This window comes from Mus caroli, unplaced genomic scaffold, assembly GCF_978045245.1.
Source record: "Mus caroli unplaced genomic scaffold, Mus_caroli_1 scaffold_7, whole genome shotgun sequence".
Classification (NCBI taxonomy): Eukaryota; Metazoa; Chordata; class Mammalia; order Rodentia; family Muridae; genus Mus; species Mus caroli.
Window position 1 is genome coordinate 35,127,258 of NW_028227262.1, and position 13,285 is coordinate 35,140,542.

The window sequence follows — 13,285 nt, forward strand, 5'->3', positions numbered from 1 at the left end:
TGGTGTGAAGATGCAAGCCAGGAAGTCTGAGAAAGGGCATTACTGAAAGTGCTTATCTGGGAGAACAATGGGGAATTGTAACCTGAGACAGACTTTGCAGGTCAAACAGGCCTTGAATAAAGAGAAATGAGTGTCCACAGAGCATGATAAATGCTACCCTACTCAAGGGGAAGCTCTCTGTGGGGAAAAGCCTTTAGCAGTAAGTTGGCTTAAGTTTATAGGAAACACAGTAAGTCTTTGATTCTTCTGTATAAACTGCAGTATTTGCTTGAGAAAATTGGTTTTTACATTTTGTGCATGTGTACACTCGTACAGGAAGCCACAGCATGCCCATAGAGATCAGAGGACAACCTCCAAGAATAGGTTCTTTCCTTCCACCATGTTGGTCCCAGAGACAGAACTCAGGGCTCCAGTTTTGAGGCAAGCACCCTACTTGTTAGACCATCTCACAAACCTCCATATTTACAGTCACAGGATGTTTACCTTATAAAACTAGTAACCTACCCTGGGTACAGTTAAACTGGAAAGATGCTAGGACTTCAACAGATCATAAACATCAGGTCTGATTCAATACTGTGTCTTTTATTGGAGTCTAACACACCTATATAGTAAAAGTCCTTGGTAGTTATCTGCTGAAAGACCAAGTAATTCCAGACTGAACTAGTTCAAGTGTCCAGACAGGAACACTGACTGGAGAGCTGCCTAGGCTTTGAACCAGCTAGGGCAGCAGGTTTCTTCTGCTGGAGAGCTCTCTTGCCCATCAGACTCTCAACAAGGAGACCCTCTCCAGCCACTCTTGCCACCACAGTCATAGCAGTCAGACAAAGTTGAGTTTATTAGGGAAGCATGAGAGCCACCGATACCCCAAGTGACACAAAGAAAACTGAAAATGTCCCTTCAAGCCAACTGGGGGCCTGGCTTTGACCTCCCAGAACAAGAAACTGGTGGGTTAGCAACAACATTTTCTGGCAACCACACTGCAGGGCACAAGTCTCAGCCAGGACTGCCCCCACCTCTCACAGGTGGAGAGAAGGCCGACTGTTGACAGAAATCAGTGTAGAGGCCATGGGAGCTGTAGGGAAAGTCTGAGAGAAAGAGTTTGAGAGGTGGGGAGGACCTTAGAGTCCCAGCCTTTGCCTCTCAACACCTCAAACACATTGACAAGTAGTTCCGAACAATGTTACTGAAAAGGGAAAAAGCCTAATGCTGTTTCCAAGAGGTCCCCTGGACTGCTTGCTCCCCCATGCCACGTCACACCCCAGGGCACACAGCAGAGCCCAAAGGCCACTTTTGAAAAAAGAAAAACAAGAAAAAGCCCTGTTGCTCTGTAAGGAGAGAGGAGGAGCAGGAGGCTGCTGGGCCTTTCCCACACGGCCAGTGTTCTGTACAGCAACTTCCCAGCAGCAGCGCAGCACACTTCTAGGTCAGAGTCTCACCCTTTGTCACCTGCGAAGGAAAGACTGACATTCAGATAAAATGCAAAGGGACTAAAGCCATTTTAAAAAAATCCTATTTTGGATCCTGCACAGTGAGAAATGGTAGCAAAGGCAGCTTCAGATTCCCAGACAGCTACATCGAGGCAGAGGCAGAGCACTTAGCCTCTGCAAGGCGGTTCTACACAGACATGTGTATTCCCTCTGGGGTAGCCTGGGACCATACTCACCCTCGCTTCAATGTACTCTATTCTCCGTTCAAGGGCTGTCAATTTCTCATTTAGTGTTGCGAGTCTTGAACGACAAGACATATCTGGTAAAAGGAGACTAATATTCAGGATTAATGTCACTCCAAACACCCACACCCACACAAACCCTCTGGGCTGAAGATGAAACATTGTTCCAAGAACATGTGGGGACTGGGGTATGGTAAGAAGCATTTAAGGATTCAACTACTCAGATGCTGTGGAACCCCAGGGTGGCAGGCAGAGAAGAATCACCACAGAGGGAGATCTATGTCTTGTAGCCAAGACTAGTCCTGAACTTGCAGTGATCCCCCTGTCTCAAGCTAAATTTATGAACCTTAAAAAAGTTGCTAAATTTATAAAAAATGTTATAGCAGTAACATACAACTAATATGTAAAAGATGTGCAGATAGCCTTGTTAAGCAGCAAACTAAGAGTTTCAAGAGAAGGGACCTAATGAGAAAAGAAATACAGAAGCTCTTCAACTTGAACTTGGAGTCCTCTAGGACAAGTTCCTATAACCCCCCTGGAAATTAAACTAGGGAGACGCACTAACTGCACTACACTGAGGAGCACCAGCTGTTTCCTGAGCCCACAGGGCTGAGTGGGAGCTGTGTTCCTCTGTTCCCTGGCATCAAAAGCACCACACATGTCGATAGCTCTGGAAGAGATCAAAACTCAAAACCTGAGTATGGTTTTAGGCTAGGGTTACAGATCAGCAGAGGCTTGTCCTAGAGGACTCCAAGTTCAATGCCCAGCACTGTAGCAGTGAGGTAGAGTCCTGAGGGTTACAGCAGAAATTAAGGCAAGGAAGGGAGGAAGAGGAGCTCCAGAGAAGGGTGTCAAACGCCCACACTACTTTTAGTGTCTGTCTGTCTGTCTGTCTTTATGCCACATGCTCATAGATCAAGTTGTAACCTCTCAGCTGTATTCTTTGGCAGAGGAAATTTCAAGGCAGCAAATCTGTGGTTAGATGATTAGTAAATTCTTTTTTGCAGGTCTACAATGAAATAGAGCAAGTAGGGCAAGAAGAAATACAAAATACACAATTGGAGGAGAAAAAGATCGCTGGAAAATTCAACATTGGAGCCAAGGCTTGTGCTGAAAGAAATAAGAAGACTGACGAGAAGTGGAATAAGGGGATGAGTACCCTCAGGGCAAGACCCCACCTGAGCTAATCCTGCAATTTATGGAAGAAAAAGACATAAGAAATTTTCTGTTCCTAAAAGGCAGTAACAGATCAAAGTTTATAAAAATGTAGGGACTAGGCTCCACCCCCAACAGGCAGCATAACTTGGCAGTATTGGTCTTGTGGTTCTGGCTATAGAATCATGAGGGATATATAAGAAAATGGGTTGTGGAAATCTTCCTCCGGGGTTGATAGCTGCTGAGGTCAGGTGTGAGGTAGGGGGTCTGCGTAGCCCAGAGCTGCCACTGTGTGAACAGTGAAAGTGGAGCCTGGATCACACTGTCGATCCCACTGTGCTAGAGCTGTGGGATATCTGCTAGGGAGAGCTGCAGATGGAGCAGAAATAACCCAAGAGAGACATAGGCTCACCAAGTTGTGAGGAAGAGCCATGTAATCCAAAGGGCTACACAGAGAAACCCTGTCTCGGAAAAAAACAAAAAAACAAAACAAAACAAAACAAAAAAAAGATGTAAGCTCTCACCTACTGCTCCAGGGCCATGCCTGCCTGCCACCATGCTCCCCACCATAATGGTCCCGGACTCTAATCCTTTGGAACCATGAGCCCCGAATGAGCTCCAAATGAAATGCTTTTTGTTTGGTTGGTTTGGTTTTTCGAGACAAGGTTTCTCTGTGTAGCCCTGGCTGTCCTGGAACTCACTCTGGAGACCAGGCTGGTCAGTGTTTTATCACAGTAATGAAAAGTAACATTGTCTCATCATTTGAGCTCTTGGAAGCTAATCAGTTACTACCACTGGAAGACTGCTTCAAAGATACCCATAGAGACCTTTTTGAACTAGAGACAATCCAATCAGTATCAAGCACATGATAGAACCAAGATTCTATCTGTGAAAAGCAGCCTTGATTCTTTGCTCTGCTTTTTCCAATCTTTCAGTACCTCCTCCAGAATGCAATCTAGACTCTCTTAAAATACTTTTCCTCTTCTGCCTCCTTTACCTGAAACCATGAGACCCTTTTTCCTCTCAGCTGTCCTCAGCAACGGAAAAGGAGACGAATGATGGCTACTCCCTACCACCTCCTCCAACCCACGCTTCTATCTCAGTAACCTTTATCCCTTGGGTCTAAAATAGCTCGAGCTCACTCTGAACCACCTCCCACAGGGTGAGTCAAGAGCAAGCTAACAACTTTCCTTTTCATCTCTTCTCAGCCACTTTGACAACTCGTCCTACACTCTGATCCAGCCTCAACTCTCATCATCTTGCTTATCTAATCATTCTTTGGCACCAAAACTTGGCTAAAATTCTGCCTCTGAGAGGCCTTACCAGGAAAATGCAAGTCTTTTTTTTTTTTTTTTTTTTTTTGGCCTGAATATATCTGAATTCCTAAGGCTGAACTTCTCCTTCTTAAGTTACTTGGGTCTCTGGCTGTCAGTGGGGGCCTGGGCTGGGCTGAGCAGACGCCTCAGTGGTTAAAGCACCTGCCTAAGGGCAGGAGTTCAGACATCCAGCAGCTCTGTAAACACTGGGTGAGCAGGGCTGTCTGCCTGCAATTCCAGCCTCCAAAGGCTGAGGTGGGATCCTCCAGCAAGGAAGCTACAAAGACTAGACTTCACTGTGCTTTGGGTTTGACGGAGAGACCTGCCTCAGTGAGTAAGATGGAAGAGCTATGATTCTCTTGTGCATGATACACACACACACACACACACACACAGACAGACACACACAAAGACATTCTCATTAGCTTTTCAAACTTAGTTTCACTGACACTGATATGTAATTAACATGCCATACATTCATCCATCTGTAGGTATACAACATAATGCTGGGCCCTTCTTTTTAAATCTTACTGTCTGCTATTGCTGCCTCCTCTAGTTTCCAAGTCTGACTTACGATGAGCACCCTAGCAACCTTACTTTAGAAACACACTACCTGACTTTTTAATTTTACATTTTTGTGTATGTGTAGACACATGCCCTGGCACACATGTGCAAGTCAAATGTAACTTCTGGGAGTGGTTCTTTCCTTTAGCCATGTAGATCCCAGAGACTGAACTCAGGTCAACAGGCTTAACAGCAGGGACCCACTGAGCCATCTCACTGGCTCAGCACTGTCACTTCTGTCAGGAGTAGTCAACATGCCCAGAGTTCATTTACTAGGATGTTTCCAAGCTCAAAAGCAATCAATCTCTAACAGTTGTATTTCTCAGGAACCCAGAAACCACCGAAGAGAGAACCAGGGAGGGCTCTTTCTTAGAGAGCTGTGCTGCTCTACCTGTCCACCTGTAAATCAATCAGAACCCTAGAATGTACTCTGGAACTGGCTTTAAGGATTAACACTGCTGAGGAAGACAAAAATGCCCAACTCTAGACCCAGGCTCCAGACTGTGTCTAAGTTAAATATGTTTGGGTCATAGGCCAGGTGTAGCCCAAGGGTAGAATGCCACCTCACATGCTTAAGGCCACACCAGAACCTGCTATAATAGAAGCAACAGGAGAGCATCCAGCACTGGGCAACTCTGGACCCTACATTAAAGCGCACTGTGTCAGCACTCAATAAAAGCAGGTCTAATCAGGGTGCTTGCTTGTACAGCCACAGCATTACTGCCAACAATATTAACATGAGTCCCTCTCTACATTATTATTTTTTAAAGATTTAATTTTATGTATATGAGCACACTGTCGCTGTCCTCAGACACACCAAAAAATGGCATCGGATCCCATTACTGATGGTTGTGAGCCACTATGTGGTTGCTGGAAATTTAACTCAGGACCTCTGGAAGAGCAGTCAGTGCTCTTAACCGCTGAGTGGTCTCTCCAGCGCCTATATTTATTTTTTAGGTAAGATCTTCTCTACATAGCCTGGCCTTGCCTGAGACTAAAACTTAACAGTCCTACCTGTTGCTTCCCAAGAGCAGGATTACTGCAATGTTTCACTACACTTGGCTTTCTTTCTCTGAATTATTTCATATACTACCTTATCACAACCAAAATTAGTACTAGCTATATCTTCTGGGCTTATTTGGTGGGGGGTGTGAGGGTGTCTAGTCTATTTCCATACAATGGTTCCTTATGTAGTTCAGGCTAGACTAGAACTCACATCTTTTTTTTCTTTTCTTTTCCTTTTTTTTTTTTCCTGTTTTTTCGAGACAGGGTTTCTCTGTGTATCCCTGGTTGTCCTGAAACTCACTCTGTAGACCAGGTGGCCTCGAACTCAGAAATCCGCCTGCCTCTGCCTCCTGAGTGCTGGATTAAAGGCGTGCGCCACCACGCCCAGCTCTGGAACTCACATCTTATCTCAGCCTTCTGAGTTCTAGGACTGCAGGTGACTGTCAAGCTTTTGGCTTGTTTCTGAAGTCAAGTTTTAGTTCCTGGATGCATCTTGGTAGGGAAAAGGCGGAGATCTGCAAAGGAGAAATGTTCCTTTTCCTGCGTTACAAGGGAGAAGAAGACTCCGCTGAGATGTCTGTATCACATGTGTACGAATCACATGTTACAGAAGACAAAATTGATTTGGGGTTTTCTGCTGCATCCTAGATTGAGGAAATGAGCAGGATTCTAATTCTTTAGGAGCAACAAGAAATGGACTACATGGCTGCTTTTTTCCCTGAAGATATTAAAGACCTATGTCATTGACTGGAGTCATTACTAGGTGGTTTTTGAAATAGTTGAAATTAATAAAGAATTAGAAGGTAGAACCTCATTATGATACACAATTAAAAGCTAAAGCAATTTAACTGTTAGCTGAGCCTTTAGGCAAGTTCCTGGTTGACAATCATGCATGATACATGAACTCACAGAGACATCATTAGGCTGAGAAGCCCTGAGTCCTAAGGAGAAACTAGTGTGGTGGTGTGGCATGGATGACTTAGTAAGAATTGCAAGGGTTAATGCAATTGGGTGAACCCTAAGGGTGTACACTTAGGGTGCACCCTAAGTTCTGGTATGTACCTATGAGGTTTGTACTATTTATGAATATCTAACTCAGAGGTACAAAGATTCTATAGCTGAGTTTGAAGAGGTATTTGGAGTTCTTTGAAAATTACAGCAAATCCAAATCCCGACCCTGACTCAGGGTTTGTAAGCAGATTCTCTAAAGGGAGAGTGTAGTCTTTCTAGATGCTAATAGCTGTCTGAACAACTTCTACTCTTGCAATCCCAGCACGTGAGAGGACAGTTACAATCTGTGGTTCCAGGTCAGTGTCAGACAACTGCCTGAACCACACAGACGATGACACACAGTCATACCTAACACTGCTCTGTATTGTGGGTTGGGTGAACTTTCAAAAAAACATTATCACAGACTATTTACTGGTCTGCACTTTTAGACTCTGCCCTGATTCTGAAGCTAATGTGTGCAAAGAAGTTTAAAGGAAGAGGTGTTATTTTAAACTCTATTTTTATACTTAATTAACAAATTCAGCATGCATGTTGTAACCCAGCTGTGTCAGATGGTGTAAAAATATGTAGAGAAATGTTGGAAGGCTGAGCTGGACGAATCGTGCGATCCTTCAAGTTGGAGAGCCTAACCCTAAGCAACAAGGTGACACGTTTTCTCAAAAAGAGGAGGAAAAAAATAAAAAGAGCAGGACGCAATGGTGCAAGACTTTAATGCCAGAGCTCAGGAGGCAGAGGGCCAGACCAGCCTACATAGCAAGCTTGACGCCGTTCAAAGCCAGCCTTGTATCAAAAGGTCTCACAGCAAAACCTTGTCTCAACCCCCACCTCCCAAAACCCTAACAGCAGCTTTCAGATGGACGGTCCCTCAGCAATTATGTAATTATCCAAGGAATGGGAAAGCTTACTAACAGATATGGAGACCTTGTCTCAAACCCCACCCCCAGAACAAAAACAAACAAGAAGGTAATAAACTAAGCAGAGTCATGTGCAAAGTCTGCGACCTAGTCAGCAGAGCTGATGGAGGAAGGCAAGGTCGAGGCCATGTGCAATGCCCTTGGCCAGCCTGGCCACACCATGGCACCCTATGTTAAAACACACACACACAAGAGGACAGGATGAAGGAAGGAGAGGAGAAAGAGGAGTGAGGATAGAAAGATGAGGAAGAGGAGAAAGTAAAGGGAACTCCTAAGAGATTCAGAATTATGAAACAGGTATGATAATACCTATTATGTAGCCCTCAAAGGAAGATTCAAAGCTCTCCATCATCCTGGAAAATTGAGACCCTGTCTGACAAATTTTGTCAGTAATAAGACATACTTTCTAGGCTGTACATATCAAAGGTAAAATATATGTGGACTAAAGTTTAATGTAGCCAGGTCTGTATAAAGACACAGGCCTATAGTCTGTGACATAGATGACGCAGGACTTGAGCCAGGCCAGGAGTTAGCGGCCAACTTGTGGCACAGAGAAACCACAATGCAAAACTAAAATAGTGCTTATTAGTACAGGTTGGTAGTACAGATTGAGTAGCATTTATCAACAAACCAACCTGATGTGTTCCTCAGTTTAAGGCAACCCTGGTGTACAGATTGTGAGTTCCTGGTCAGCCAAACCTATATAGCAAGTCCTGACCTCAAAAAATAGAAACAAACCTAGAACCCTTCAGATTTTGATTGTTCTCTGGCAGTTAGGCAACCATCTGAGGGAACAGCTTCCTGATGCAATTCAGTCAGAATGAAGTTGCTGTTACTAAGACCCAGATTTGGAACAGTGAGATGTTACATTAACAGGATTTTTGGTGCTTTGCCAACTGAAATGCCATCTCTGATATTAGCTGCTACCAGACAAATGAAGTCTTGTAATTTTGCTTGCTAGAATATTCTTTGTGAAGTGATGTCTCCAGCTTCTTCCCACTGTCTCTCCCACCTAGGCCAAAGTCTCAGACTTAGGATCCTATCAGAGTCTATCCTGGCCCCACCCAGCACAAACACTTTAGGTTTTTGGTTTTTTTCTGAGACAGGGTCTTATTCTTTAGCTAGACTGGCCTTAACTCATGGCAAGTCTCTTGCCTCAGCAAGGTAGGATCACAGGTATAAACTACCACATAAGCTTGTTTAATTTCTTTTGTTCGATTCTTACTTGAGGGGATGTTTTTCAGTAAAGAATGTTGTTTAAAGAAAAAAAGAGTGGGGGGATGGTGAAATGGCTCAGCGGGTAAGAGCACTGACTGCTCTTCCAAAGGTCCTGAGTTCAAATCCCAGCAACCACATGGTGGCTCACAACCACCTATAATGAGATCTGACACCCTCTTCTTGGGTGTCTGAAAACAGCTACAGTGTACTTATTTATAATAATAAATAAATCTTTGGGCCAGAGAGGGGCTGACTAGAGCGAGCAGAGGTCCTAAAATTCAATTCCCAACAACCACATGAAAGCTTACAACCATCTGTACAGCTACAGTGTACTCATATACATAAAATAAATAAATCTTTAAAAACATTTTTTACAAGAGTTAAAAAAAAAAAGAAAAAAGTGAAATATTTCAGTTCTCTGGCAAAGTAGGAGAAATCAACTATGTGAACCAACACTGCAATAGTTTACAAAAAAGGTACACACTCAACAAGTGCAATTGTTGGAGTGCTCACAAGATCCTGAGCCAAAACCAAAACGCTCCGCAGGAAAACCAGACTATGTATGAGTAGCAAGACAAATGATCAGTTCTGGAAAATGCTTTAATTCAGTAAAAAGTCATCTAAAGCCATCAGGTCTGCCTGCAAACATACCTGCCTTCGTCACTGAATCACATTCCTTTAATACTCCTTAAATCAAATTCTTCTGGGGACACATGAACTCTTTACTGACTACAGTTCTCTACTCTAACCTCCACAGAAACTTATGGGTGTGAAGCTGTACATTTATGCTGGCCTCTCATTAGTTGGCATCTTTAACCTCCGTTCCCTGTTAAGAAAATCCATGTAAGATTATACAGAATCCTACACACTTTGTAAGCACACTTCTTTTTCCCCACATGTAAGAGGTTTATTGGGAGGGGCGGGGGGGGCAAGGAAGGTGGCGGCAGAGAGAGAAGGGTGGGGGAGAGAGAGAATGCTCGAGGGAGCGTAAGGACACTTCGAATCCCAGCACTTGGGAAGCAGAGCCAAAGGGCCATCACAAACCAGAGGACATCCTGATCTGTAGAGCTGCAGGCCAGCATAGAGTGACAGACAGTAATAATCTCAGGAGGGGAAGGGAAAAAAAAAGTTGAGGAAGGAGAACCATAAGTTGTACCATTTTACAAGACTCAAAACCAAAATGCAAAATGGAGCAGGGGACATGGAGCATGGATGGACAGAGTAAGATCTCTTATCTATTGTATTCGAAGGTGGGTGTGGGCATGCACTATGTGGGGTCAGAAGATAACTTGTGACAGCTGGTTCTCTCCTTTCACCTTGTGGATCCTGAGGATTGTATTCAGGTTGGTGGCCTTTAGCTGCCAAGCCATCTCAACAGCCTGAAAGAACTCTAAATACAGAAAATGGATTAGTATTATTATCTACATTGCTAGTCTCCCTTCATGTGTCTGTGTCGTATCCCCTGGGACTAGAGTTATGGACCACTGTGAACTGCAACGTGGGTCCTGGGATTTGTACCTGGGTTCTTTGGAACTGCTTTGAACAGCTGAGCAATCTCTCGAGCCCTAGAAAATGGCTCATTTCTGTGGCTGTTTTGAGGACCAGGCTGGCCACAAATGCAGAGCACGCTCCAGCCCTTGTCTCTCCAGTGCTAAGAGTACAGGTATGAGCCACCACAGATAACAGGGAAGGGTTACCATGTTCCTCACTGCCAGCAGACCTGTGTAAGAACCAATTATGCCTGCTGATGTTTGCTTTGCTCTACCAGGCTGGACTCAAAACTCTCTATGAAGCAGATGACTTTGAGTTCCTCCTGGTCCTCCTGCCTCTGCATCCTGAGTGCTGCTATTAAAGGCATGGTGTGTGGGTGCTAGGCCAATACTCTACGGACTGGGCATCCCCTGCCCCTTAATGATGCATTTCCAATTTCTTTTTTGTTCTCTTTTCTCAAAAAACAAAAACAAAACAAACAAACAAACAAAAAACCCAACCAACCAAAAAAAAAAAAACAAAAACAAAAACAAAAAACAAAAACACAAAAAAAAGGAGAGAAAGAAAACTCTAAAACTCTAAGAAGTGGGGTCTTGTGCTTACCACTCAGGAGCCCAATCCCTGAACTACACCCCGTAATTGAAGCTACTGTTCGGCTACCTTCTATTATACTACTTAGGACTCATCGGGTCTTTAGTTAGAAAATAATCGATTCACTTTAATTTTTTTCAAAATACAGCACTTTCTCCCCAAGATGCTGAAAGTCGCTAATTAGTAGAACCAAAGCACTCTAGTGAAAAAGATCACTGGATGCCATCTGCACGTCTTGTATTGTGTAATAAAGTCCCTGAAGGAACCCTTCAAGAGACCATAAGAAGTCTGCGACAGGTTTTCAGTCCAGAAGGCTAGGAACGCACGCAGAAAGAAATCAAGACTGTCACCAGCCGGCCACACCTAGGAATAGTTTTTTGGAAAAGTGGACTCTGCTGAAACCATCTGCCCTGTAAAATCCGAGGAACCAGACAGAAGCATCCAGAGCACCTACCATGAAGCAGATACAGGGCTAGAAAAGCCATTCCCAAGGCCCGAGCGGGCCCCATCCCTTACAACCCTCAGCACTAGCACCAAATCGAGCCAGGGCCGAATGAACCTGCCGGGAGTGGTTAAACGGGAGCAATAGAAGGCATGACATCAAGGGGGTTCGGACTTCTTCCTGAAGGAGATGGACAACGAGCAGGAGTCTCTCAACAGTAAGCGCGACCGTGACCGTGACACGGCTGCGCACTGCCTGCCAAGTGAAGACTGGCACGGAAGCGCGGCGCAAACCGGGGCGGATGATGGATGGGCCTAAGAGGCTGGGCAGTGGGCGTGCTGACGAGCGCAAGTGGGGCATGGCAACGGGCAGGGTAGACCCTCGGAAACGGCCTAGTGAGGCTCGGGGTGAGGGCACTGGGGCCGGCGGGCAGCCAAAGAGGAAGCGAGTAGCCGGGGCGGCGCGCCTCTCCTCCCCGCCGCCGGCCGCCTCCCAGGCCTCCCTCCTCCCAGCCTCCCCTGCTCGCCCGCTGACCGAAAGAGTTGAGAAAGTCTGAGATTTTCTTGATGCTGCTGGTGATGATCTCAATGTACTCCCGGTTCGCCCAGTCCTGGTGAATCTCCCGCTGCACCGGATCCTCTTGTCCCGCCATGGCGGCCGCCTGAGGAAGAGTGACTGCGCAGGCGCCGCGACCTCTACAGGCCTCCAGCGCGCCTGCGCCGCCAGCCCTCACCCGAGTGTTCGAGCCCCAGAAAGGGCTGGCAGAGCGGCGCGCGTGCGCACTCTAACTCCCTGCGCTCTAGCTTGGATCCCACGCTGGGGTAAACAAGATTCCTCCACTCGTGATGTGAAGACTAAGAGCTACCCTGTCCCTGGCTACAAGCACCCGCTGACCACTAGCGGATCTTGTCGTTAGGGGGCGCCCACACATTCCCACCTCCGCCTAGGGTTGCTCCAAGCTCTCTTGCACCTTGTTAGCTGTGATGGGCACAGTCCACATATCCCGTTTATTCAAAATGCTTGTCATGCTTGGGTCACAACTCTGCTCATTCTCGTTTTCTTTTAAAATTTGTTGTTGTTGTTTTTCGAGACAGGGTCTCTCTGTATAGTTTTGGCTGTCCTTGTACTCCCTCTAGACCAGGCTGGCCTCGAACTCACAGAGATCAGCCCGCCTTTCCTTTCTGAGTGCTGAGATTAAAAGTGTGGCCACCACCGCCAGGTTAAAATTATTTTATTCTTATTATGTGTGTGTGAGCGCTCACGTGGCACAACACGCGGGCGGAAGTTACAGGACAACTTGCAGGAGTGGGTTCCTCACCTTCCATCATGTGGGACTGAAATCAGGTCATCAGGCTCAGTGGCAAGTGTCTTTATTGTTCAAGGCATCCCACCAACTCCGAATCTCCATATTTACCAAATGAGCAAAATACATTTTTTTTCTTTCTTTCTTTCTCTCTTTCTTTCTTGTTTTTTGAAACAGGGTTTCTTTGTGTAGTCCTGGCTGTCCTGGAACTCACTTTGTAGACCAGACTGTCCTCGAACTCAGAAATCCGCCTGCCTATGCCTCCCGAGTGCTAGGATTAAAGGTGTGCACCACCACGTCCCGCTGCAAAATACATTATTAATGCTAATACTCAATGATGGACCGGCTGAAGTAAAATGGTAAGTCAGTGTAAACTCATGCAATTTCTATCAAGAACTGCAAAAATAATCTCCAACCTTTTCACCTAATCGTTTCATTTAAAAAAATTGTTAAAGGAACATTGTCGTACATGCTTATAATTTCAGCACTCAAGAGACTAAGGCAGAAGAAGGCTTGTCCAAACAATGGTCAAGTCAGTCCATGTGTGGTGAATAGGTTTGGCCTGAATAAAAGTTTGAATGCTTGGCCCATAGGGGAGGGGCTCTG

At 45.4% G+C, this 13,285-nt stretch overlaps 1 protein-coding gene across 1 annotated transcript; it reads right to left on the reverse strand.

Moving 5' to 3' along the window:
* Positions 1-811: 811 nt before the first annotated feature.
* On the reverse strand, positions 812-12,103 carry Brk1 (BRICK1 subunit of SCAR/WAVE actin nucleating complex). The gene is made up of 3 exons (XM_021164808.3): positions 11,911-12,103; positions 1,664-1,746; positions 812-1,446 (listed from the first exon to the last, which is right to left on the reverse strand). Exons 1-3 carry the CDS (start codon positions 12,026-12,028, stop codon positions 1,420-1,422), a joined length of 228 nt encoding a protein of 75 aa, XP_021020467.1. The 5' UTR covers positions 12,029-12,103; the 3' UTR covers positions 812-1,419.
* Between the last annotated feature and the right edge of the window lie 1,182 nt (positions 12,104-13,285).